Source organism: Panicum virgatum, chromosome 2K (genome assembly GCF_016808335.1).
Source record: "Panicum virgatum strain AP13 chromosome 2K, P.virgatum_v5, whole genome shotgun sequence".
NCBI classification, from domain to species: Eukaryota; Viridiplantae; Streptophyta; class Magnoliopsida; order Poales; family Poaceae; genus Panicum; species Panicum virgatum.
Genome location: NC_053137.1, coordinates 13,322,992 through 13,349,628, shown reverse-complemented (window position 1 = coordinate 13,349,628; position 26,637 = coordinate 13,322,992). Strand labels below are relative to the sequence as shown.

Here is a 26,637-nt window from a genome sequence, read left to right as displayed (position 1 = left end):
GCGCTTCCGCTGGCAGCCGAAAAAATCTGCAGCGCAGCCGGGCCGCCCGCCTACGCGGCCGCCTTGGGCGCCTGCGCGCCGCAAAATCGCCGCCTAGGTGATGCGCCCGCCTAGACACCGCGCAACCCCCTAGGCTACGCGGCAGCCCATCGATTAGCGATTAGGCGCGCCTAGTCGCCGCCTAGCCGAACTTGGGTAATATGTGACATGTGGTTAGGCAGCCAGTCAGCACGTCTTCAATTAGTGGGCACATGCATTTCTTGACTTATGAAGTTTGCACAGAGTTTTAAATCCAGAAAATGGAATTGGGTTGTTAATTATAAAAGTGCATCAAAACAACTTTTTATGGGGATGGCTAATGGTGCTTCCATGCTGAAATAGCACAGAACTTATAATCACCAAATACTGATTTGGCAACTAAGAAGATTTGGAAATCATTGCAATTTACAAATCAGATACATCGTCCTTGAACACGATGCATACTAAGGAGACAAGGGGATAAATAAGCCAGCATATCACTATAATAAAAATTGGACCAACAATAATGCAAAAGAAAAATGTTACAATCGGAGAAAAAGGGTAAAATCATAGACTAGTTACAAATGAGATATGGCTGCTATATCTAGCTCCATGGATCATCCCAACCTTTGGGGCCCTCCCTCTTAACAAAATCTACAATGGCACGAACTGCCTCTTGCACTCTATTGGACAGAGCATGGTTTCCCCATTCTATTTCAACTTTCTCTGCGCCTCCCAGCGCTCTACATAACCTGCAGTGAAGAGATAACATGAGGGCAATATTAATATCACCTTAGTATTCACTAATTTAGGTTCCGTTTTTTACCTGTCTACTAGAGCCTTCTTATCAACATATTCAGGGACATATTCGTCCCCCATTGAAAAAATCACCTGCAGAACACTTAATATATTAAATGCAAGAGCCAGAGGATAACCAGGTCAACATGGCAGTGGCAGAGTGCCTCTGCAGTTACTGCAGAGGATTTGCTTCCCATCAAATTATACCAAGGAACATGAAGTTTCTATTTACTTATTCAGCACACAATTATATCTATAATTATCTATCTCTTATGTTGATCCAGACAGAGTTTTAAGGAACTTCTTTTTAATCTAAAATATGCAGTTTGATCATTCAGGAAATATTTTAACACTGTAATTGTTAGTAATGCAAGCTGTGCTCAAATTTCAACGAACTGCATGCAATTAAGAATTAATGCAGCCATAAATTATACTTTCTATATCCATGCAAATTTCATGATTCAACTCAATTTGGCTTGTGAGAAACAAATTTCAGTTGCAATAGCATCAAATGGACGGAAAAAAGAAACACACTATTACGCCTGAAATTTGGCCCCTTTTTTCTCTCACAAGCAAATCTGAATATGATCATAAAATTCTGCATGGATCTGGAACACAATGATCTAGTCTCTTGACAATCCCCTTCTTAAAAATGGCACAGTTTGCACTGAATAAATCGTAATAACTCGAGCTTCATAAAGGACACTATAAAAATAACAGTGATAGAATTAAAATGAAATCTCAGAACACGATTTTGTCTCTTATTTGCAATTATTCCTTGACAACAAAACCACTTAAGATGATAATGGTTTTAGGTGACAGCCAGCAAACAGAAGCAGAACAACACACCTGACACTGTGTGGTTGACATATGGCCAAGTCTCTGCCTCAGCTGATCTTCACTAAGATCTGAACTGAACATGTCATCATCACCCATATATGAACAAAGGGAATGGTACCTACATATTTCCATGTATGCATTAGAAAACCACAGATGGGGAAAGATTTTTAATCCCTTATTGATAATTTTGCAATCATAACCTCTTCAAATGAAACTTAGAATAGATGCTGACAAATCTTGATTCTTGCCCCTAATTCCAGAAAGAAGGGTAGACCAAATAGTTTCACTTAAACACCAGGCTGAATGATATTGTGGTTAAAACCCACAGGTCTATCGAATTCCCTTAAATATACTACCTTCATTTTTAAATTTTAAACAATATGTCGTTTAGGACAAGTTCATTATTGTAACTTGCCTAAACATCATATCAGAAAACGAAGGGAGTAGCAGATTATGCTTTGTGGGTTGTAACTGTACTAGATGGTCAGTTGGTCACACAATCAGGGGAAGAGTGCGGTGAATATTGTTGTGAGTTTGTTGCTTTGGATGATCACCAGGGCTTACCATTTTTACTTAAAAAGGGGGAAGCCACACCTCTATCAACCAGCATCAGCTATCGATGTTAGAGTAACATAAATGGCGGCTGCTGCCACTAATGGACAGATGATGAATAGGCAGTATCTCTTTTACAAACATTTTTTTTCCGCAAAAGGGATAAAGAAACTGCTTATAGCATTAGAGTCGATTTTTGGTTGATCCACAGTGGAATCTAGTTAGTTAGGGAATCTTTGGTAGTTCAAGAGGGATTTTGGTATTATAATCCTAAATTTGTGTTACAACAAACAACTGGAACCATAATTAGAAACAATTCAGCACTTTTGAGAAACTACCAACAATGTACCTGTAGGCAGTAATAGGAGCATCTGGATTTGCTTCTCTAGGCATCAAATCCATTCCACGACCCTCACTAATCATTTTTGCTGCCAGATCTATCATTTCAGCTGTTTCTGGAAGAGTTGCTCTATATTCCCTGTCACTTACTGGGGCCTGAAGGATAGATTAGCATAGAAACCACACCAAGATATCATTAAAATATTAAATTAGTTCCAGCAAGTATAAACAGTTCAAATTTGATAAGTGTGACATTCAGTGAGAAATGTCGCACACATCAAATTTAAACAACTTTTACTCCTCTACTTGTGCATTCAGAAGAGAATAGACAGAGAGAATACCTGCAAAATGACCCCAGAAACTGCTTTTGAACAAGCAAAGTTTGTACGCATATAATGCACAATATCCTGGCACCCATGGAAGAGTCAGTGTTATATTATTACAGAGCTGTAAAGTAGTAGCGGACATTAGTAACACCATACCTGGCAACCAGTACTGTGACCAAGCAATATTACTCCTTCAGAATTTTCCTTATTTATTAAGTAACTGATAAGCTGGTCTAGTTCCAATGCATCCTTCAATAATAAAACAGATATGAGCAATGAATAGACCAAGTTTAACAAAACAAAAGACAAAGAAATAGAATAAAACTGGAAATTCAATAGAACTTGGGGATAAATTGGTAATATAGTTATTGGAACAAAATGTTATCACTTAATATATTATTATACCCAAAAAGCAAAAGGTTAATCTACAGGTTTCATGCAAACCACACCATCACTGATACTAAAAGCTGATTTTACAAAGGAAACAATAACATGGTTAAAAGGAAAGCTTCCATAGAATGGAGGGGGGAATGTCAAGATAATGAGAGCAACCATGGAATCCTGGGATTCATGATATCAAAAGAAAGGACACCAAAAGTAAATTCACTCTCGATCTACAAGAAAAAAGGTTTCTAAAAGAGCCCAGTTAGTCAGGTGAGAATGTAGAAACAACATACTAAGATTTAGATTATGGACTGTGTCCAAGAGAACTACTTATGAATATGTTCTAATTACTTAGATTTTCAAAATTACTGCATGTCAGAACTGATCGAAGTAGAAAAAACTATGAACATCAAATATTATGCTGTAGCCAATTGCTTAAACACTCATGGATAAAAATGTTTCTAACCTTCAACTTTGATATCTCAAATTAATTCCACAAAGTATTGAAGTGACTTTGCGGCACAATAGTTAAGGTAACTGGAAGGGTATAAAGAAATACCTAAAGCTTTCCATAGCTACGAAGAAATGTTAACTTGGGATATTCAGAAATTTGAATGATGTAGGTCACAATCTACATTTATGGACTAGACTTAAAACAAAATGGTTCATAAGCATGACAAATCCTCTTTCAGTGTGCCATCATAACATAAGCATCCCCGGAGATATTAGTGATTGCTATATTCTGCAGGGCCCCTTCTCATGTGTACAAGAATTAAAAGGCTTATTTAATTTCCAGACTGAGGATCATACTTGCTCTAAGCTGGAAATCCCATATCCGCTGTATGATGAAGAAAGCAATGGCTGGACCAAAGACCATTTCTCAACCTCCAATGCAATAGACAATGGTTCCAAGTAGCTGTAGGATTTTCAAAACTAAGTTAGCACTAGTGAAATGAAATTCAATGTTAATCTACAAAACAACAAATAAATAAAGTGTGTGCCAGAAAACATATATTTACAGAAGTGTGATAAGATTTATTGACTTTGAGGTTAACTCACGTCTAACGATTCTGATTATTTTTCCCATAATTCTTTAACAGGTTCTAAAAAGTCTCTTTAATTAGCTTCAGATTCCAGAATCAACTGTATGTTGGTTCCAGATTCCTATAAATCAACTGTATGTTGGTTCCAGATTCCAGAATAGTCAATATTAAGTTCTCACGCAATCAACCTATTTGGTTTTTGCAAGGCATAACTCAGATGAGACCAGTTTTGCAAAGTGACCAACCAAGCATCCTAATCTTAAACAGATCCAAAAGTTACATTCATTTATCAGTAAATATTCATTACCAGCAGTTATTAAGCCCAGAAGTGATAGACAATACTTAGCATATTTTCAATTATATGGTGGAACACAAGAAAAGTGAAACATTACAATGATCATATTTTTCAATTATAAGGTAGTGTCATCACTAAGATGAGCGAAGATGTTACTTATTGCATGCATGGTGTCAAGGCTACTAGCCCAAATCCCACAGTATTTTAAGTTGACTTGATGCTTTGTTACAGAAACAAAGAACCGGTGAAGGATGGAGGATTCAGAATATGCTTACATGATATAATTCTTCAGTGCTCAATGAAGAGCAAAATCTTTACCAATTTCCCATGTGTTTTAATTTATGGATGCAATTGACCATGATGCAAAATAGTTAGATCACAACAGTGTTTCCAAGTATGGATGTTAATCAACATATTGGTCAAAAACATTTAACTTACTCAGTAGCTAACAGTCCGTCTGTGAGGCCACCAATGAAGATCACCTGATGGTTAAAATCACCAGTTCTGAATGCTACCTGAAAGAGGAAGAGTAAAGTTATCGCACAAAGCCATTATATAATACAGAGCTAACAAAATATATCAAAAAGAAGTTGATTTGTGTATAGCAGGGGTTTGCTCTAAATACAAACACAAAAAACAACGGATTTCAAAGAAACCACACAGGACTCAAAAGAATTAAACATAGGCAACTGTAATGTAACGTTCAAAATCAGCAAACATACATCTTGAATCTTGAAATGAAAAAAAAAAGGAATGTGTTTCCCCACAGAATAAGCTGCCCAACCCAGTAGCATGTGATAGATCACCCCCAGTAAAACCCTCGATTTTTAACAAATAATAAAGAATTAAAATACAATTTTCTGCCAGAAATAGAAGTACCAAGAAAGCCTATAACAGGTATTGACGCATTGTCAATGGCAACACATAATCTACTAAGCGTGGATACAAAATTTTAAGGCTAACAAGCAAAATGTCTAAGATATGGAACAAGCAAACCACAAAAACACCTATTCTGCAAGGACCACAAGCCAAAAGGGTCAACATTGTATAATAACTAGCCTTTCCTCCACAGGAAATGGTACAGCAACTACGAGACACGCAACCAAAAGGGCATAACCGTGTAGCATCAGCAAAGGAGAATTACCCCCCAAATCCAAACAAACAAACTGCCTAGCCGGCCATGTAAAAAGCGAATTCGCCGGGAGCTGTTGCACATCATAGAAGCTTGCCGATTCTATAGGAATCTAAGCAGCCATCACACTTTAAACATGCGCGAGAAAACGTCGAGCCCCACTTTCCAAAAAGTCAGAATTCTGCGACTAAAAAGGGAGATCCTGCATCTCGAATGTCACGAAAGATCCCAACTTGCAATGGCCGTGGCAACGCTCGGTGGAGTTCTGGAAGCTTCGAGAATAATCCAGACCACGGAATTTCCCCCACACGGCCCCCGTCTAGCAAGCTCATATAACATCCGGCGAAAGCAATGGCGGAATGCTGCGGTGAGGCGCGCCCAGGATGCCCCCCAGACCTTCGCGGAGTAAAGCCTCGAGCTCCAGAGCTCTCCAGAATCCCAGAAGCGAACGCCCAGATCGCAGCCGCGCGCCGGGGGGCGGGAGGGACGAGTCAGCGCCCGTACCTGCGCGGACTTGGGCCCGTACTTGAACAGCGCGCCGCGTAGCTGCTTCCGCTTGCCCCCGCCGGCGCCCGCGCCCGCGCCCGCTCCGGCGCCGGCGGCTACCACGGACCTGGCGGCGGCGGGCGCGTCTGGGAGGGGGGCGGAGGAGGCCGGGGAGGAGGCGACGCCGCCGGCCATGGAGGAGGCGCGCGCGAGGCCGGAGAACCAGGAGGTGGAGGCCGGCGGCGAGGTCATAACGGCAGCGGCGCGCCTCACGGCGCGGGCATCGGGTGGTGGTTGGCGGCTGCGCGCGGCTTTGCTGGGCTGTCAACAGCCTGCGCTGGAGGCAGGGAGGAGAGACGACGACGAGGGGGTGGAAATTGACTGGAATTGAATAAAAATAAATTCATTCTAAAAAATATACTATAAACCAGTAGAAAATTTGGTGGCGTTTATTGAGCTGCATGATGATGATTGGCGCTAATTTTGTGGTGATGGTCTCGTCGCGTTGCGCGTTTGTCCTGCGCGGTTGGTAATCTTGGTACTCATCTCCATGTCGCCCTGCTCAAATGATTTTAGTACTAGCACCAGTTTGACCGTAGGCCCAAAGCCCGGCCCTCTGTTCCTAATAAACCTATAGCATTCATGATAATTTTTTTAATTTTGGTTCAAACTCATCATTATACTGATATTATACTTCACAGTAACATGAGTTTTATGCATAAAGTATATTTTATCTTTGACTCCTTCCCCTTCTAAATTCGGAAACAATTTATTATTACGGAAAAGTATTTGGGCAACGCAAGTGAATGAGGGTAATGGCACCTGTGCATTTAGGAGCTGAGTGTCACATGTGTTTATTTTGAAACATTGATTTTTTTTTACCCATTGACCATCAAGAAAAACATGTTCAGCCGCAACCAAGAATGAGATGACGGCCAATGGCTCCGGGATCGTTTCAAGGGGGCGGTAAAATTAGTAAACCAACTAGAAAAATGACGTGCCTGTTTTCGCCCCCGAGAGGCCCTTCACGAATGTATATATCAGTGTTTATAAAGCTTTGTTGAAAACTCGATCAAATTTTATTTAGGTTGTTAAATGTATGTGTGTGAAGTGTGAAGCGTTGAATATATCTATGGATCGTCCATGCATTTGTAGCAAAAAAGCATGTATGTGGCAGTCATCATAGGTGTCGATGCTGTGGTATATGCAATGCGCAAGTTCGCGAGGCGATTTAATCCATCACCGATACACATTAAGGGGGTTGGTTTCGCAAAAGTCATGGAGGTTTTATGTGAAATTGATGTTCGTGGAGTGCAGATTGGTTTCGCCAAAGTTTAGGGGGTTTTATGTGAAAGCGACATAGGCAAAGTGCCGACTGTTTTAACCCAAATCCAGGGTTTTAAAAAATGCCATCAATAGAGTATTAGTCAATTTCGTCAAAATTCAGGGGGTCTTTTGTAAAATTGACATTGACAAAGTCGGCTCTTTTGCAAAATTGTCGTACATGAACTAAGGGTTGATTTCATCAAAGTTCAGATTTTTTTTTGTAAAATTTACATCCCAACTGTTGCTAGCCATCGGATCGGTCGACCAACGGCCGAGGTGACTTGGGGCAATGCCAGAATTAGTAGGAAAGATGCAAAAGAATGCACCAGAATTAATCGGAAAGAATTGTTTGTGCTACTCCTCTTGATGATTATTTGCCCTGCACATAAAATCATTATGTTATCTCCGTAGGTAGAAGATGGCTCCGATTTTGAAAAGCCTGGTCCACACCACATTTTGCAAACTCATATGAATGTTGATTATATAATTACCATATTTTGACAAATCCTCACACTCCTTGACCCCCGCCCCAAAAAAAAATCCAAGAAATAATGCAAACACGCACTTGCCCTCGTGTGAGTCAACAATACATGTCACAAAAAAAAAACACCAAACTGGACAGCAATACTAGTTTTGTCATCATGTTTAGAAGCGGAATAAAACAAGGATGATAAACCAAGCAGACGTGCTCCTTGTTTTGCTGCAAGATGCCATGATCTAAACCTATACATACTAGTCATAACCAAGAACAAAAATTACAAAATCATAAGTCGCATTTCCAACATTATATAGAGCTTCTATACCTATATTTTGCATTACAACAGAATAGCTCCAAAAGAACCAGAGCCAGCCATCCTTTCACCTTTGGCACAACTGCAACTCAAAACTGACATATAACAACAGATCAAGCTATCAACATTCAATTCAACACATACATACAAAAGCCACCACAGCAAAATATAGCGGGCACCCACAGGTCAATCATCCAGCTGGTCACTTGTTTGCGCCATCGACCACAAGCCCTTGAAATACCCTGCTGACTGGAGGGAGAAGTCTGACACAACGCGGAAAAGCTCCGGCAGGTTCGACCGGAGGAGATTGAGGGACTTATCCCTGACTACCCTGCATTGGGTCTTATACTGATCTTCCAGGTCTTTCAGTGCAGTCTCCACCCTATCTACCACGGCTTTCCGTTCCGCCGCTGGGTCAGCACGCCCAGGATTGTTGCCATCAGGAATACTTGCTCCTCTGTCCCAATTTTTCTGCGCCCAGTCATCGAACTGCCTTCTCTTCTTATCACGATCCCTCCTAGTCTCCTCGATTTTTATCCTCAGCTTCAGTTCATCCTCCTGCTGAACTAGGATCGTGTTCACCACCTCCGCAAACCTGTGTATGGCCTTCTTTGCAGCATCGTCTGGGAGCTTCTCAAGCATATCATGCCAACCATGCAGCAGCCTCTTGATTGGAGGTGTGGTCTCATGTGGCTGAGATGAGTTTGGCTTCAGGTTGGTATCAATGGGGATTACATTTAGCTTGATCCAGCTGTAGAGGCTTCCTACATACTCCTTCTGGTATGTCACAAACTTGTCAAATTGTGTGTGCCACTCCTGAACAACGTTCCACAACTGCACAGTTCGCTCATGGTGTTGCTCACTTGTTTCCCGAGCAGCAACCGAGATATCAGAAGATTTGAGCTCTGTGATGATCCTTAGCTGTAGTTTGTGTTGAGTGTACATAACGTCCCACATTTGCCACAACCTGTCAGTGTGAAAACAAAACAATTTGTTACTTGTATGCACTTGTTTATCTGGTCTTCCATTAGGTTTAGCGAAGCCCAATAATGCCAGAGGGACAGGCATAATTTCCATAATACTATAGTGTTTCACATATGTTGGGTGGCCCAAATCCTACTTTTCCGTGCCACAAGTAGTAGAATATTTCCCCGAACTAAAATCATGCTGAGAAAATATGTGGAAGTTACACTATGAAGGCTATACATCACATCTTCAGATGGTTACTTATCTAAAGGAACATCTTCCTATAATAAAGAAAAAAATAACAATGTAGACTGATAGTCTGATACACGTCAAACTAGCACGGAATGACGTGTCATAATCGACTGGAAAATGAAATCAAGGTCATACATGTCAGGAACTGAAGTAACGAGATGCGAGCCACAAGAAAACCATATAGTAAATAGAAAATAGAGGTTGGTGCTCTGTACTTAAAAGTTAAAAGAGCTTACCCCTTCACTAGTTCAAGGAGCTTCGGGTAAAGCTGCTGATCTCTTAGGCGGTTAATTTCTGCAATGGTTGACTCCATCGTTTGTAAATCAACTATATATTTTGTGTGCAAGTGACTAACTATGGACTTGGTCTTCTCGATTGATGAAGAACTAACACCACGTTGCTTTTTCCTGTTTAGAACAGCTAGCTTTCGTTGATATGTCACTTTGATAACCTCGAATTCCTGTGCCAATGGTAAATATGTACCATCATATGTATGAATCAAAACAGGTTAAAACAATGAAGAGCAAGGATGGTTACGCATTATGGAGCCCAGCACATGGGTAGGGAATGATCATGGACTAGTGCAAGGGTCCCTAACCTAACAATAATACGGCTACGAATCTTCATGGACCAGTTGGCGGAGTTTAATGGTCAGAAGGTGAAAAAAAGAATTATTAGAGGTAAAATACGATTTTACCAAGACATTAGTGACACCTGTAGAATTTTTTGCAAGAATGAAATGACACATATGCATGTTTCTCGATATGATGCAAATAAAACTGAAAGGACAATTTATGAGAAAAATAAAATGATAATGTGAAACAGTTCTTTTTTGTGTGTGTGGCAGAGAGAACACAATAAAAAATGTGTGCTTCTAACAGAATGAGTGATTGAAACAGTCTATGTTTTAAACTAGTGAATAAGATAGACATTTTACCTTCACTTCATGGCATAATTTTTTCTCCCATGCAAGCAACTTATCAAGTACGGTAGAATGCGTCTCCCATTCATCATCGTCCAACTCATTCTTGACATTCTGTGGTTGGGGGATCCCTTTAAATGAGCGATTCCAAGTGATGACTTGCATCACTCTTGCAGAATGGTCAACAAATCCTAGTAAGACACAGGAACCATGCTGTTAACAACTGAAGGAACTCGATTATATGCCATCCCTAAAGACTACTGCAAATGTACACATACCAACTTGAGTTGTATCTGTCAATCAGGACAGACCCTCAAATACAAGCTAGATAGAGACTGCTCAACTGAACTTTAAAAAAATCATGGAGCGAAGACAATTGCCACCTGGTGTAGCCCCCAGGCCCTGCCTCGGTCCCCAAACAGTTGTAAATAAATAAACATTCCCCTGCCTCTCTGAACCACATTTCCTTAAAAACACAGCATCCACCTCGACAGACACATAATAGAGCCAGAATATGATACCTTTACATTAATAATTAGCAAAGCAATCAACCCATTTCAGCAGTTAACAATGCAATCAAGTAAGACACTCAGTCTATCATGTGGAACAGTTCAACTTCTCCAGCCATAAGTATCAAGCAAAACATTAGCTATCAATTGCACGTCTCCCTACAATCCTGTCTATACGGCGCTCCCAAGTTTATTTAAGTACGAGTTCGACGCAATGTTTCGTAAGCATTTTCATCCATGAAAGAATAAAAAAAGGTTATCTTTGATACAATCGGCACGGGTTTCGATCGAATTTGAGCTCAGAGAGGATGCGAACAGAGCAGGCACGGAAGGTACCTCGCTTCTCGGCGAAGTTGGAGTGGTAGTGCATCCGCGCGGCCTCGAGCATCTTGGACACCTCGTGCGCGGCCTCGGACGCCTTGAGGAAGTGCTTGTCGAGCTTGCGCAGGACGTCGTCCAGCCTGACCGGCTGCGGCGTGACCATGGCGACCCTGGCCTTCTTGCCCTCCGCCTTCCTCGACGCCTTCTGCGTCGCCGCCCGGCGCGCCGCGGGGGACTCCACCGCCAGCCTCTTGCCCTCGGCCACCACCTCCTCCGGCGGCGGAGGCCGCTTCTCGGGCTCGGGCGGCGGCGCGGGCTCCCTCCGCTCGGCCGCCCACGACGGCTCGGCGGGGGCGTCCAGCCTGGGCGGCGGCGGCGGTGGCACGGCGTCGTCATGGGAGCCGAAGATGTAGTCGTTCAGGAAACTCCCCTCCCGCGGCGCCTGTTCGCCGCGGGCCGCCTCCGGCGCGGGCACGGGCGGCGGGGAGCGCGAGGGCGGGGGCACGTTCGCCGGCGGCAGAGGCGGCGGGGGCGGGAGCTGCGTGTCGTCCTCCTCCCGGCGGCGCCGCGGCGGGGCGGTGTCGCCCTCGCCGTCGCCGTCCTCCTCCTCCTCCATGATGGGCGCCTCCCCGGAGCGGGCCTTCCGGACGGGCGGCTGCAGCGGGATGTCGGGGGCGCTCATCGACCGCTGCAGCGGCGCGGCGGGGGGCTCGCCCTCGGGCGGCGGGGGCGGCGGGAGCACGGCGTCGAGCGGCGGCGGCGGGAGCGCCTTGAGCGCGGCCGCGGCCACCGCGGCGCCTCCTCCTCCGAGCGCGGCCGCGGCGGAGGCGGAGCGCGGCACGACGGCGGCGTCGTGGCGGTCGGCCTCCCCCGCGGCGTAGTCAGTGAGCGCGGCGCCGACGTTGCGCAGCGCCGCGGCGTGGCCCGCGTGCGCCCCCGCCAGCGCGTGGCGCGCCCGCACGGCGGCGCGCAGCAGGTGCTTCCGCTCCCGGCACCGCGACGCGGCCCCGCCCTCGGCGTCCTCCTTGGACGGCCCGCACCCCATCGCGCCCGGCCTCTGCCCGCCTCCTCCCTCCTTGGTTCGGGTTTGCTTGGTGCGGGGGGTTTGCGGCGTGGCGACTGGCGGTGGCGGGTGAGGTCGTGCGTGCCGGTGGAATGGATGGGCAAGCGAATATGGTTTCGATTCGATGGGGGGTGGGGGTGGCTTTCTTCTTTTGTGCTTTGGAATAAAGCCGGGTGCGCAGAAAGGAAAAGACTCTCTCGGCCGTGTCGCCATCGCCGGACCAGATCAGCTTCGGTGACAGACAAAAGCTCACCGGGACAAAGGTTCCATTTTTTTTTTCTGAGGGAGTGCCAATTGCCAAAGGTTTCGTTGAGCTTCTATGCGTTAACACAAGTACTCCCTCCGTTCTAAATTACAAGATAGTCTAACAATTTTAGAGAGTTAAAATTTTTTATATTTAACTAAATTTATATTATAGAATAATAATATTTATTATATAAATTAAGTACTATTAAATTTTTTATTAGTTATATTTTTATAGTACATTAATTTGATATCATAAATTTTTATATTTCTCTCTATAATTTTGATAAAATTATTTGACTCTTCAAGTTTCTTGAGTTGTCTACTAGTTTGGAACGGAGGGAGTACCAGACTGTGTTGATGACCGAGCGAGGAGGCTGTGTGCGCTGACGATACAGAGGCCCGTCAACCGGAGGAAACCCAACCAAGATGATATCGATCGAGGAGCTTTCAACTCGATCCCGAGGCTTCAGGTTGGAATCACAGCTCATCTCACCCCTACTACCACAGAGCTACACGACGACATGCATGACAGGTTCTTCAAGCAGAGATTTTTCCTGTAATAATAATAAAGCGTTGTTTGATTTTTTTAGTACCCATCACATCAAATGTTCGGATGTCAATTTAAATATTTGATGTCAATTTAATATAAAAATAATTACATAAATTGTAATTATGGCTCTAGAAATCTATTAAGTAGAATTAATATATGATGAGCAGTTGTTTATTGTAGCAATTAGTGGTCAAATTTGAAATTAATTAATTAACTCAATTTGTTGCGCATATATTACATAATTTTGAACTTAATTTAAACAATTAAATTAGTATGTGCATATATTCCATAATTAATCTGATGAGATTTAGTTCAAAATTGTTTAACTCCTTGGAGGCGAGAAAATTGTATTCTTTTTGAGACGGAGAGAATACGCTACTAGCAGGATTGAAAGATTTTTTTTTCTAAACAATGCATATTTTTTCCGTTTTTTGCATGCACCCTCGAGGCATCAAAACAGCATATAACTAACGTGAGATTTGAACCACCAATTTTTGAAGGATCATATCGTTTTATTAATTAAAAGAATTACATACTGTGTTTCTGGATGTGTTCGCATCAACCTACTGTGTCGAAAGGCAATGCATATTTTCATTTAGTGATGGACAAACTAAAAAAATTGACTTAGAGCAAAGTTTGTTTGAAACTGCCTATCTGCTTTATGACAGAGATTAGGAGAATACAAGTGAGGATCACGGGACTGGCACGACACCGGTTGAACACATAGTGGAACGTGAAAAAGTAACATTGGCTACCAACCTTGCATGCTTCTCTCATGGAAATTAGTGATCGCACCTGCAAGTTATTATAGGGCCTGACTGTGTACGGATTATCCAGTCGATCAAGGATGCAATGGATCGATCTACGATCAGCTTCACGGTGGCAAAAGCAAAGGACCACCCAAGCGAGTTTGCTGGTCGAATGGCGAGTCGCCAAGGCAGGGAGACAGTGCAAGGCCATGTTTATTTTCACTTAGCTTATAATTTAAGCGTGGCTGGGAGAAGTGAAGATTTGCTCGCTTCTCGATTCTTGTTTATCGTAGTTCAAATCTCTGAAGCGGATTACCACAGAAGCGAAAATAAGCAAGATGTTTGATGGAATTATCTGATAAGCCGATTATAAGCGAAAACAAATATGTCCTAACTTAGTTGCTCACAAGCTAGACTCTTTTGCTAGAAGGAATACACATGCTGTAGTATGGTTGGGTCAAGCGCCTGCGTGCGTTGTTGATGTGATCAAGGTGATTGTAAAACTTCTTTTAATCAATAAGCTCTCCTTTACCTGAAAAAAAAACATTGGCTAGGGAACGATGCAGCCAAATCTTACAGTAATGATGCAGCCAAATGAAAGTGGATTATGCATCAGCCTCGAGACAAAGTGCCAGCAGAGAATTTTTACTTCACTGCACCCCAGAGAGATCGAGAGCCTAGCCTTGTGGAACCTACCAAAAAGGAAATGCCTTGCTGGATTCTTCGGCTGGTGCTCGCTGAGTCGGAAGACTAGCTGCTGCTAGCCTTTGCTCTTTTCTTTCTTTCTTTTTTCTTCACATCCTCGTTCTTCTTTTTCTTAAGGCGGAAGCAACACGTCTACACTGGCTACTAAGCTAGGGCCGAAGAGGATTGAGGAATAACTAGAAACTCTAGCGCGGCTTTGCCGCGCCGTTCCTGAGTTGGGCCAGTGTCTGCCACCTTCTACGTATTGTACCCTTGTTATTTAGTCCCAATCCTCGGAGGATATGGAGTTTCCAATGCATTTCAGAGTGGCCAATGCAAATGTCTAAGGATATAAGAATTTCATTTATAGATATATAACTTAACAAATCAGTTTATTATAGATACAATCCCTGGTCACACAAATAAGTTTGCACATTTAAAGATGTTGCTTCCTAGCAAATTATAAGAATCCTTCAAAGAAATCAATGCAGGAGGGCAGCCTTCGAAGATTCTGAGTTCTACACTAACAGTAAGCTGAAAAGATACCCAAGTCATGACTGACCATTCTTCATTCCTTAATTAAGTGAATATAAACTGTTAAGATCTGTGTAATAGAACAATACCACTAAAGTTAATTCAGCTTATTGATCTTAATTGCTTAACAATAGTGTATAAACAAATATCAAATAGCAGCTTAGATCATTGATAAATGTTGTCTTGCATACATTAGCTCTTATTAAATATTTGCAGACCAGATTAAATATAGGTATATAACTTTTGCCGCTCGACCCCTTTTTCTTCCTTCCTTGTTTTTGATACATGTTTTCTGGCACTCTTTTCTCGGATTCGTTTTGTAGCATCCACAAAAGTAATTAAACATTGAAACAATCAATTTGTCATAGGTTGTCAGCTAGCAACTGTAACTTAGAGTAAAGAACATAAATTCCAAAGTGAATTTGAATGGTCAATTCAGTAGGATGAACACCAAAGTTTTTCATCCGTATATGTTATTTGAAGCCATGCACAGAAAATTGGTTTTGTAAGCTCTACTGCAAGGCAGGAGCTGATAAGCACAGATGTACAGGTACTTGATGATAAAGCGAAGATTGATTTAAAAGCCAAAATATCAATCATGTCTCATAGGTTTTAACAGTACAAATATGAAGTTATGAGATATTAGCAATTCAATGTAATAATGACTATGTTTTTGGATAATCACTGGCAATCAAATTTTAGAGAAAATAACATTGGTTTGATTATTCTTAGCAACCAGTTCAGGACTTAAGGTGACATCATTGCTATTTGATCTGTGATAATGGTTGGGTATGATGGCAATGTGTTAATGTGATATTCTTTTATAGCTATGTCTTATTAATAATTATTTTGCATACAACTTCTTTGTAACTAAATAGCAGTGGCACAAACTGTGATTAAGAAATTTTCATTGCAACCATATCCAGATGATGAATGGGTTTAGTTATGCATCTTCTCAATTCATGCTTAGCAAATTCATCAAGGTGATAACATGGTAGAAAATAAAAGATTGGTTGTATATAGCAATAATTTCTCAAGATTGCTTCCAGGAAGGACATTTTAATTAGAGTTAAATGCATGGCAGGCCCTTAAACTTGTAGGGCTGTGTCATCTAGATCCATCAACTTTGAAAATGCATTTTTGGGTCCCTAATCTAATCAAATCGTGCACTGCAGGTCCAAAGCGCCACTGGAGCGCTTTTTAGCCAACGTGGCCGCGCCAGCATGGCGTCCAGCTCGTTTTTGGCAACACGTGAGGAGAGCTGATGGGTGCGGTAATTATGCATGTTGCCCCCTATTTTACATGGCCTTGACATAAGTGACCCTCTCCTCTCTCGAGTTCGTCGCGCTGGGAGCGCAGGTGACCAAGGGCGGCGGCGACGAGGATCAAGCAGAATCGGCGGCGAGCTCCGAGGAAGAGGAAGGAGGAAGGATCGAGGGGCACCTGTGGCGCGCGGAATCCCTCGAGGACTGGTGGCCGCGGCGAATCGGCGCCATGGCGCCTTCGTTGCGGCGGGAAGGGGAACAGCCACCCGTGTATGGTGAGTTAATCGGAACCATAACCAGTGGAATTTGCATTTGTTTGGCGTTGCTGGGCGTTGTTGAGTGGATGTATTTGTAGGTTTCAATTGAAATCATCATTTTTGAGTTGGTTAGGGTTTTGTTTTGTACTGATTATTTTCCACTGCTAAAGAACTAAAACTGTGAAATTGGTGTGGTATATGCAATGTAGGGGCTGACAGTGATGAGTTCACGATTATGTTGCACCATGGGGGTTTCTTTGTTGGGCAGGGTTCTAATCGAGCATATGTGGATGGCAAAGTCAGTTACTTTGATCATTGTGAGGCAGATAGTTGGTCTACTTTGTGGTTAGATGATTTTCTTGAGCAGCTTAATTACCTAAAGAGTTCAACTTGCAAGGTTTACTGGTTGCTTCCAGGGAAGGATCTTTCAGATGGACTTAGAATTGTAAGTTGTGATGCTGACACACTGGTGATGATGTCTGTGGTGCACAAGTTTAGGCAGTTTGTGTTGTATGTGGACCATGATGACCATATTGCAGGCCTAAATTGGGAGGACATAGTAGTGAATCCAATTGGTTCATTGCCAAAGGTGTTAAGCCCTAGAAAAGTTGAATTTGTTGAGAAGAAAGAAAATGTGAAGCTACCAGATTTTTATTCCAACCTTGACAGCATTAAAGATGTTGAACAGTATTCTGGTGAAGGCAGTGACTCTGAGGATGAAGATTTTGTAGACAGTGATTATGATATGGAAGACGATGATGATCTTTTCTGGGACAATGTTGATGAAGTTGTGGATGAAGGAATTGCCAAGGGGAAGAGAATTGGAAAAGGAAAAGGGCTAGCTGTTTTAGAGGAGGAGGAACTATCAACAGATGAGGATGATTTGCAGGCACTAGACTCTGATGGTGAAGGTCAGATTAGGATGGGGTTCAAGTCATTCAGGGTAGTGGATATGCAGAACCCAACATTTAAGGTGGGAATGTTGTTTGAGACAGTTGAGCAGCTAAGGAAGGCAATCACAGAATATAGTTTGAAGGAGAGGGTTGAGATAAAAATGCCAAGAAATGAGAAGAAAAGGCTAAAGGCACACTGTGCAGATGGATGTCCTTGGGGACTTTATGCTTCACATGATAGTAGAGCTAATGGGCTAGTGGTGAAAACATATTGTGGTCAACATAATTGTCAGAAACATTGGGTCCTCAAGAGGTGCACCTCAAAATGGCTTGCAGAAAAGTACCTAGAATCATTTAGAGCAGATCAAAAGATGTCACTGAGCAATTTTGCTAGAGTTGTTCAAAAGGATTGGAACATGACACCATCAAGGTCTAAGCTTGCAAGAGCTAGAAGACTTGCAATGAAAGAGGTACTTGGTGATGAGGTAGAGCAATACAAGTTGCTTTGGGACTATGGACATGAATTGAGGAGGAGCAACCCTGGGAGTATCTTCTACCTTAACCTGAATGGAAACATATTTAGCACCTTGTACCTGTCACTTGATGCTTGCAAAAGAGGTTTTTTGAGTGTCCATGTTTGTGGACGACACTGGTGGGCCATTGTCCTCCCAGCTAAGCTCTATAATGGCTTATCAAATGATGGCAGAGGTAGTGCCATTTAACTATCAATGCCCACAACTGTTTGTCCTATTAACTATCAAACTTGTCTCTTGCAGTCTGCACAAACAAGAACAATTGAAGCACAACCTTTGCCAGAGCCATCTTTCATTATGTCCAATATCCCAGCAGCAAGACCAATGCCACCTACTACAGCAACAAAGGCTACAAGATCAAGGGCAAGCAAGCGCAAGACCAATGCACCAAAAAAGGCTAAATCTCCAAAGAAGGCTAAATCTCCAAAGAAGGCAAAGGCTCCAAAGAATGATGCATGAAGGCACACTTCAAAGCTTTTGTATAGCAGGACCATAAACAATGCCATAGTTCTTGTAGTGACTGTGATGCTTTTGTATAGCTACATCACATACTTTTGTGACTGTGATGCTTTTGTATAGCTACATCACATACTTTTTTTGGTCTTTTACCATCTCATGCTAATGCTAGGGTTGTGCTCACAATGTCATTACTGAATGTGTGATGAATGCAGTAACCAGTTACATATTTGGATGAAAATGTTGTGTTTCCATTCCATAAGATTAAACTTGTCATTACAAAGAGGGTGCACATTGTCTCATGAGTACTCTTGTCTCACTTCATCAGCTGAACAAACACACTCAGCAACATGACAATGAGCATACAGACACCTACAAAGCATAACAGCTTCAACAACCTAACAATTTCTTGACATAAACCTACCAGGTCTACTTCCTTCCTCACAAATACACTGCCATCGAAGCCAGGTACTCCTTTCATCCTTGAATCACATTCTTGCATACTTGATTCAGCTACCTGCATCGACCCAGCTCCAATGTATGCACCTGCAACTGGAGCTTGTACTACCCTGTCGCCAAGAACCTTCATGTAGTCCTCTTTCCAGAACCAAAATGGACAGCCGCTTCCATCCTTCTGCATACATACTCCATTCAATAGTTACTCCACTTCAACCACTAAAACACCAAATCGATTGAATCCTCACCTTATGCAGCGGGCAACAGTAGAAGATTTGACCTGCACTCCATGGTTGCTGGGATTTGCGCCTCACCACCCTCCTCAATCCGCAGTCAGTGCAAATGATGAGTGGGAGCCCATCAGCACTCACCGGATCTGGGCCCGGAGAGCCGGATCCTCCAGTCATGAATACCGATCTGAGAGGACGGGGCGGCAGGGAGGGAGAGGACTGCAGCAGGCGGGCCGGCGGGGAGGGAGCGGATGGGGCGCCTGGGACGAACAGAGAGAGGGGGGCGATAGAGAGAGGGAGACTGGGATATGGAATTAAAAGGATAGAGGGGGCATATTGCAAACTTGTAACTCCCTTCTAGCGGTAAACTTCCCGCCAAAAACGAGCTGGACGCAACGCTGGCGCGGCCACGTTGGCTAAAAAGCGCCCCAGTGGCGCTTTGGACCTGCCGTGCACGATTTGATTAGATTAGGGACCCAAAAATGCATTTTCAAAGTTGATGGACCTAGATGACACAGCCCTACAAGTTTAAGGGCCTGCCATGCATTTAACTCTTTTAATTATATAGACTCTACTCTCTGTCCTTCTATGGTGAAAAGTAAAACCACGCATGCTTTCAAGTCGATGTTCTATGAAGATGAACAAAGCTTCATGCATTTATTACCTTAGGATAGAAGCATGGAAAAATTACCAGCGTTCACAGTGCTTATGCATTGCAACAAATGAGTGGCTAGTGTGCACAGAAAAAATATGCTACCATTACATGATTAGCTATATAGAGGAAGCAGTTCGTGCTCATATCTGGTCTGGTGGTTATCCAAGGAAATGGCAAAATAACTACTAATTCTGTTTTAATGTATACCTATCAACAAACAAGAGTACTCCATCTAGTACAACAGGCTTTCAAAAATGAACTTTTGTTGACGTCATTTATTTGCAGAATAGGAATAGAAGATAGGTACCTTCATATAAAGGATATGCTACGCTTAACTTAAACTTGCTGTACGTATGGGAGCTTGTAATTTATGGAGTGCAGTGGCAGCATATTTGTGATTATCAGATGGTACTGTAAATCGAGTTAGAATTGGTTGGGCATTTTGTCGAACACTTAGCAGGCAGTGGAGGCAGGGTCGGATACAGCCACTGTAACCTTGGAGGGGGATCGCGCAGGAACAGGAGGCCGTGGCTGGAGCTGCTGTCTGTGCCACTGACATTGCGGCGCCCATCCATTGCTAAGTCCACTCCGCCTCGTCGTCCCGGATCCACCAAGGTAGCAACCGGTTGTTGGTCAGGAGTATGGCGGCGGCGATAGTGTCCCAGGACGGCGGCGCCGAGGTGTGGGGCAGCGGGGATGACGGCAGCTCACTCTTCGAGGGCATGGTCCTCTCTGCGGCAGAGCCCGTATTGCCGTTCCGCCCCTGTCCCCGTCCCAGCTCCCAGTCCCCGATCCCGATCCCGCGTCACGACCCGACTCTGACGCTGGCGCAGCCTCCTCCTCCTCGGCGCTACCGTCGCTTGACGAGGGTCACTTCTGTGATCTCACCATCCACGCTCCGCAGGAGCCACGCAGGGCGAGGATCGGGGCCACGCGGCGGGCTCGCCTCGGCATCGGCACCGTCGCAGTCGCTTGCCTCCGCTGCTACCGCGGTCATCCTCGCCGCCGGAACCCCTCGCCTGGAACTCCCGCCCACATCCGCTGCCCCTTCGCCAGTCGCCGAGCCTCTGCCTCCGCCGTGCAGGTCCGCCTCTGGCGCCGCCGCGCAGGGCCAGGTCCGCTGCCGCGCCGTCGAGGCCGCCGGATGGAGCTGCAGCTCGCCGCCCCGCCGCCCGCCGCTAGACAGAGAGGGAGGGAGGGAGAGAGAGAGGGGACCGAGCCGCCGCGTCTGCCACGCGCCGGCCGCAGCGCACCGGCCGCCCGATGGGCGGCTGCTCGCCCGCGGCGCGCTCGGCGGCCCTCGCTCGTCGCGCGAGGGCCTCTGCCGCCGCGCCATCGTGGCCCCGCCGTCGCCGAGCTCGAGGCCGCACAGGCCGGCTCGAGGCCATGCCGCCGCCCGCGCAAGGCCCCGCGCCGTCGTCAGCCCTTGCTCCGCCCGCCTCACCTCAGCCGTGAGCTGGCCGCAGCGACGGCCGTCCGCGCCGCACTGCTCCACGGCTCCGGGGAGAGAGGAGGGGAGGGGCGTCGTGGCCGGGGCGGCGCGGCATGGGGGGGGGGGGAGCGGAGGGGTGGCACGGCCGGGGAGGGAGGAGGGCGAGTGGTAGCGCGGCGGCGTCACCTTCCTGCTTTGGCTAGGGCCTGTGCTGCTTACGTGTCCGCTTGGCGAAAACGGTCCGATCAAAATCCGATGGCCATGAAAACTAGATGACGCGGCCCAATGAGGGCTCGAAAATCTCACCAACTTTAGATCTATAGAGATTGTGCACCCTTGGGCCTGAGCTCGTACGTACGTGGTCGTGGCCCGTGGGCCTAGTGCTGTCTTGTCTGCACACTGATTGTACACACGTTTCGGAGAAATTTTGCAGGGGATCGGAACTACTCATGCAAAGTTAGAACATTTCTCGTAGATTACTTATAACTTATCTTTTATATATTTTTTCTGGTCATCACCATTAATACTTTGCTTTTTATATTTTTTATAATATTTTATAGCAAATGTTGTAGCAGATTACTCAAAGAATAGGATGGAGGGAGGAACCTCTACATTTGAGCAAGAGGGATGTATGTTTTGGCGACTATAAAATTTTTTTTTGATACTGGCGATAGGATTGGTAGTCTATTAGAGCACCTCCCATTACCAAAAATACAAGTTTTGGGTATTGGAAAGAGAGAGATAATATGCCGGAGATGCTTTAAGGGACGAGACTCCTTACTCCTCTAAGCTATTGTGTGTAAGAAAAATGGTTGGTAAGCTATTATTTGTGAGTTTGATGATTGAATAACAACATAATGATTGTGACTACTGTTTTGTCCAGATATATTATGAAGGTGTTTGTTAGTTCCAAGGATATAATGGAAGCTATGATCAAGTATGAAAAGATAGAAAAAAAAACAAAGCAAAACAAGCACGAAACATTTACCGAAGCAATCGAGCAAGTTTGACCGATTGATTCGGTCAGGCTCATAAGGAGCACCGAATCAGTTCAGTGTTGCTGTGAGGTAAGAAGAACGAGATTGACCGATCCATTCGGTCAAATCCATGAGAGCAGAGAGCAAGATTAAATCGGTCGCCCATGCTTGTGGGCTCGGGATTCAGCCGCCACCTTACACAGTAGGACCAATTCATTCGGTCAGTATATAGTGAGGTGACCGAATCGGAGATTTTCCGCCCGTTGGAGCAACAGCTAGATCCTTAGGTTGGGGCTAGGGATGCAAAAAGGTTCACTTAACACTATCTCCAACGGCCCATCTATCATGAGACCCAAACCCATATATAAATCATGCACAGTGAATTTAGGGGAAAAATAGGCCTCCAACTGATGACCCAAACTAAAGACTTATTTTGGGTCCGATGGTGTTCGCAACCTAAAAATAGCTCTCTCCTCGACCTATCTTCTGTGCCAACCGCTTCACGGAGAGGAGAAAAAAGGGACCGCCGCTGCCGCTGCTCGGCCGCCGCTCGGCCGCCGCCGCCGTCGCTCGTCCACGCCCCGACGAGAAGCTTTGCCGGCGGTGAGATCTGGATCGAAAGCTTTGCTAGGTATGGATTCACTGATTTTAGTCTGTCAATCGACCGAAAGCTTTGCTGCTTGTCTGTTAGCTTTTTAATTATCATTCACCTCTTGCTTGTCCGTGAAGACAAATGGATTTGCCTGATCCGTAGCCTTGTGCTGAATACTTTCTAGCAAACAATCATATGACGTCCGGGCCGCACAAAGCATGCATGGATGTAGTCTGTTGAACAGTTTTGACATCACATTAGTATTTGTGTGTGTCAAGAGGATAAATTATCTAATGGATCCATTATTTCTGATATAGATAGTCTCTAATGGATCAGGAAGATACAAGCACCCTAGTATCAGTTTGTTGAACAGTTCGGATTAACCTGCACATCTGTTCCAACAGATACCTGCTCATCCCTTTTTAATTACGATCCTACTACTTGCAAGAGTCATTCATCGTTGATAATCTTCACAGAGGTTTGCAATGTATTTGCTCTTGTGCTTCAGTAGTGGAACATATGAAACAAACTGACGACACTAATGATCACTAGCTAGGAGGCAAGGCATAAGTTGCCGGTCACAAGATCAAAACGAATGTGCTAATGATGAATGAGTGAAAAATAATTCTGCTACAGCTTCAGTTGTAGGACATCCAAATTGTTATTCAGAATTCGATTCATGTCACGCGTATGATTGTTTGCCATGCTTAATTGATTCTTTGTTGTATTTAGGACGATGGATACCAATTTCAATGGCTCGAGTGGTCTCCCTGTTCAATCTGAAGAATTATTTGGGGAAGATCAGTGGGCTTTTGGTTATTCTGCTGCTATGGGATCTTTGGATGTTCCTCCAAACACCCAGGTTTATTGCAACCATGCATCTGATTGTTTGTTTTATGTACATATCAATACATCGATGATTAATAATTCTTTTCGTCACTAGTTCAATATGGTTGGCTCCTCCCAGATGTCGTGCCCACCACATATGAATGGGCAACCTAGTCAGGGATTGTCCATTGACAACAACCAATGCAATCAGGACTCTACATCATTGAAATCAAATAGGGCTGCAAAGAAGAGAAATGTGGCCAGAAGAGGATCTTCATTCACCAAAGAGGAGGACTTGGTGGTGTGTTCGGCATTTCTGAATATTAGCAAAGATCCAATAACTGGTAATAGTTGGCAACATCTTTTAAGAAATCTTTGACCCTTTGATGCCCAAATAACATGGTGGCATAACATGCTGTAGCGAAAATGGCCTCTCATGCCATATTTCAATATAATGTTTTGGTGATTGATATAGACAACACAACACTTGGACTAATGTGAGTGTTAAGATGATCATTCTCAGGCTTTTAGGTTCAAGTGATGACAAAGAGAAGATAGACATAGCTAGGCCCGAAGGGCCGCCCCTACGGGGGTCGGTTAGCGGACGGGGGTCGAGGGGGAGCCGCCCCTCGCGGGTCTCAGGGCAGCGCCCTGAAACCTCTTCGATCCAAAGGACAAGAATCGAAGAGACTGTGAAGAAATTCAATACACCGGTTGAACCGATGTTAAGGAAAAGACACACGCCGGTGTAATTGTCCAGAAGCTGGAAACTGAAGATACACTCACCGGATTAACCGACGTTGAAGAAAATGCATACGTCGGTGCATTGCCAAACGAAGACCGATGAAAATACATACACCGGTTGAACCGACGATGCATCGGTCAATTGCATCGGTTCAGTTGTCCAGAGAGGTGGTTTTTGGAGGAACGTGAAGAAGTTACAATCACCGGTTAAACCGATGCTAATTTTACATACACCGGTTGATTGCATCGGTTAAACCGGCGATACACCGGTTATTTGCTAACGGCTAGTTTTTTAAGTAGCAGTTTACATACACCGGTTGAACCGATGATGGCTTTTGGGGTACGTCGGATTAACCGGCGTTAAGCACATTTCTGGCAGCTTTTCTCCAACGGCTATATTTGCTTATGCTGCCTATATATACCCCCAAGGCCGGGTCATTTGGTAGTGCTGGAGTTCAAGGAAGTATACAAGAGCTAAAGATCATCTCCAACCACCATAGAGCTTCATTGTACATCATATAGGCTTAAGCACACTTGTTAGAGTGCTTAGTGCTTGTTTAGGCTTAGTTCTTGAGAGAACTAGCTTGAGAGAAAGCCTTGCTGCGGCAAGCACCTTGTGTACTCGTCGTGTGACCCTCCGACTTGGTGTGGAGTGGCAACGACACTTTGTGCGGGGAAGGAGGCCCCTACTTGGTGTTAAAGCTCCAAGATAGTGAAGACGGTGCCGTGGTGACGCTTCGAGATAGACGGTGGCGGTGACCTCGTCTTTGTGACTTGGCGTCACTTAGCCTTTGCTTGTCGGGAGCCTTGGAGGCGTGGCAAGACGGTGATCAAGCGAAGAGACTCGGCATCACACTTGTTCGTGTTGGACAAGTGGTCGTGGACGTAGGGAGGGACTTTGGTGTCCTAACCGAACCACGTTAAATCGTGTGTCTTGGTGTCTTCACGGGAGTTTGCATATCCTCTCCCTTACCGCTTTACTTACCGCATTACGTTTCCGCATTTACTCTTTCTTGCTTACCTTTACTTTCCTAGTTAGTTTGATTAGGATTGGCTATAGGTTGCAAGTCTTTTGAGGTAAGTAGAGGGTAGCATAGATAAATCTTAGTCATAACTAGCATGTGTAGGACGTGTTAGGTTTATCTTATGCAATTAGATTGAGCCCTAGGTTAAAAAGCGATTAGCGACCCTATTCACCCCCTCCCCCTCTAGGGTCAGACACCCCGGTGATCCTTACACATGCAGTTGTGAATCAACCTTTAGGTGGTTATTACAAGAGGATGCATGATTATTTCAATGAGCATAAGCCTGAAGGGTCCAACCGGAGCCAGATTGCAGTTCAGCATAGGTGGGCATTGATTCAGAAAGCGATGAACAAGTTCTGTTCGCATAAAGCAGCTGTTGATAGGATGAATGAGAGTGGAAAAAATGAGCAAGATCGGGTATACTTTCACTCATGCTGTTTAGGTGCGTGACCTATATTTTTCACCGTGACCCAAACCTCATATATGTCTCATATTATAGGTTCTATTGTTGGAGATAGTCTAAGGGTATCCACCGCTACTCTTTAATTCAAAAGTTTGTACTAGTTTCTCAAAGTGGGGGCTCGTTGTGAGAAACTAGTACAAATTTTTGAATTAAAGAGAGGCGGTGGATATCTAAGGAGCATCCATTTGCACCTCTAGTTGGGGCTATAAATACCTAGGAGTTTGCATTCTCTACCCTCTTTACATTCCGCATTACTCCATGCATTTACATTCCGCGTTTATATTTTCTAGAATTGCAGAACTTTTGTACGGTACAGATAGAAACATAGATAGAAACATATAGAAAATCTAGTGTATATTTAGATAGAAGTTGGAATAGATTTTTATATGTGCTTACAGTCTTAGTCTTTTAAACACCTAATTCTCTCTTAAGACGTTGCGGACCCGACCTAGCTGTTGAGAGTAGTAGTATGTCAGAGAAATCTTATCACAAAATTAGACGTACAGTATAAAATTTGAAAAGAGTATATAATTGAAGGTATTTGAAAACTTATATGCTATAAAGTTTACCTAAAGTTTATAACTCTCACGTCAGGCTAGCTATAGTAGGGACTCAACCTCCCATCATGTGCAACGAGGCATTGCAAGTGATGATGAGTGTTCTCTGCTTCCGGGACAGAGGTTGAAGATGACAGGCTATGTTGTT

The 26,637-nt window shown here is 44.2% G+C and overlaps 3 protein-coding genes across 4 annotated transcripts; all 3 read right to left on the bottom strand.

Annotated features, from left to right (window-relative positions):
* Positions 1-392: 392 nt before the first annotated feature.
* LOC120667601 (UPF0613 protein PB24D3.06c-like) lies at positions 393-6,584 on the bottom strand. Of its 2 annotated transcripts, none has more exons than XM_039947645.1 (9): positions 6,124-6,584; positions 5,034-5,110; positions 4,068-4,173; positions 3,030-3,122; positions 2,889-2,954; positions 2,558-2,703; positions 1,666-1,774; positions 845-909; positions 393-770 (listed from the first exon to the last, which is right to left on the bottom strand). In XM_039947645.1, exons 1-9 carry the CDS (start codon positions 6,463-6,465, stop codon positions 623-625), a joined length of 1,152 nt encoding a protein of 383 aa, XP_039803579.1. In that variant the 5' UTR covers positions 6,466-6,584; the 3' UTR covers positions 393-622. The 2 variants fall into 2 exon arrangements, with proteins under 2 accessions (XP_039803579.1, XP_039803587.1); XM_039947653.1 differs by having other exon boundaries at positions 6,232-6,558.
* A 1,570-nt stretch (positions 6,585-8,154) lies between these two features.
* LOC120667590 (nitrate regulatory gene2 protein-like) lies at positions 8,155-12,474 on the bottom strand. Its single transcript, XM_039947638.1, has 4 exons — positions 11,316-12,474; positions 10,486-10,661; positions 9,785-10,008; positions 8,155-9,297 (listed from the first exon to the last, which is right to left on the bottom strand). Exons 1-4 carry the CDS (start codon positions 12,343-12,345, stop codon positions 8,517-8,519), a joined length of 2,211 nt encoding a protein of 736 aa, XP_039803572.1. The 5' UTR covers positions 12,346-12,474; the 3' UTR covers positions 8,155-8,516.
* A 6,283-nt stretch (positions 12,475-18,757) lies between these two features.
* Positions 18,758-19,567, bottom strand: LOC120667580. Its single transcript, XM_039947629.1, has 2 exons — positions 19,235-19,567; positions 18,758-19,164 (listed from the first exon to the last, which is right to left on the bottom strand). Exons 1-2 carry the CDS (start codon positions 19,391-19,393, stop codon positions 18,847-18,849), a joined length of 477 nt encoding a protein of 158 aa, XP_039803563.1. The 5' UTR covers positions 19,394-19,567; the 3' UTR covers positions 18,758-18,846.
* Between the last annotated feature and the right edge of the window lie 7,070 nt (positions 19,568-26,637).

Coding starts and splice junctions, on each gene's coding strand:
- LOC120667601 (XM_039947645.1), bottom strand. CDS start 6,465: ATGACCTCGCCGCCGGCCTCCACCTCCTGGTTCTCCGGCCTCGCGCGC. Junction 3,123..4,067: donor GGATTTCCAGCTTAGAGCAA/GTATGATCCTCA, acceptor TTATTATTGAAG/GATGCATTGGAACTAGACCA. Junction 2,955..3,029: donor GTCACAGTACTGGTTGCCAG/GTATGGTGTTAC, acceptor CATGGGTGCCAG/GATATTGTGCATTATATGCG.
- LOC120667590 (XM_039947638.1), bottom strand. CDS start 12,345: ATGGGGTGCGGGCCGTCCAAGGAGGACGCCGAGGGCGGGGCCGCGTCG. Junction 10,662..11,315: donor CAACTTCGCCGAGAAGCGAG/GTACCTTCCGTG, acceptor GTGTCTTACTAG/GATTTGTTGACCATTCTGCA. Junction 10,009..10,485: donor AATTATGCCATGAAGTGAAG/GTAAAATGTCTA, acceptor CCATTGGCACAG/GAATTCGAGGTTATCAAAGT.
- LOC120667580 (XM_039947629.1), bottom strand. CDS start 19,393: ATGACTGGAGGATCCGGCTCTCCGGGCCCAGATCCGGTGAGTGCTGAT. Junction 19,165..19,234: donor ACTGTTGCCCGCTGCATAAG/GTGAGGATTCAA, acceptor GTATGTATGCAG/AAGGATGGAAGCGGCTGTCC.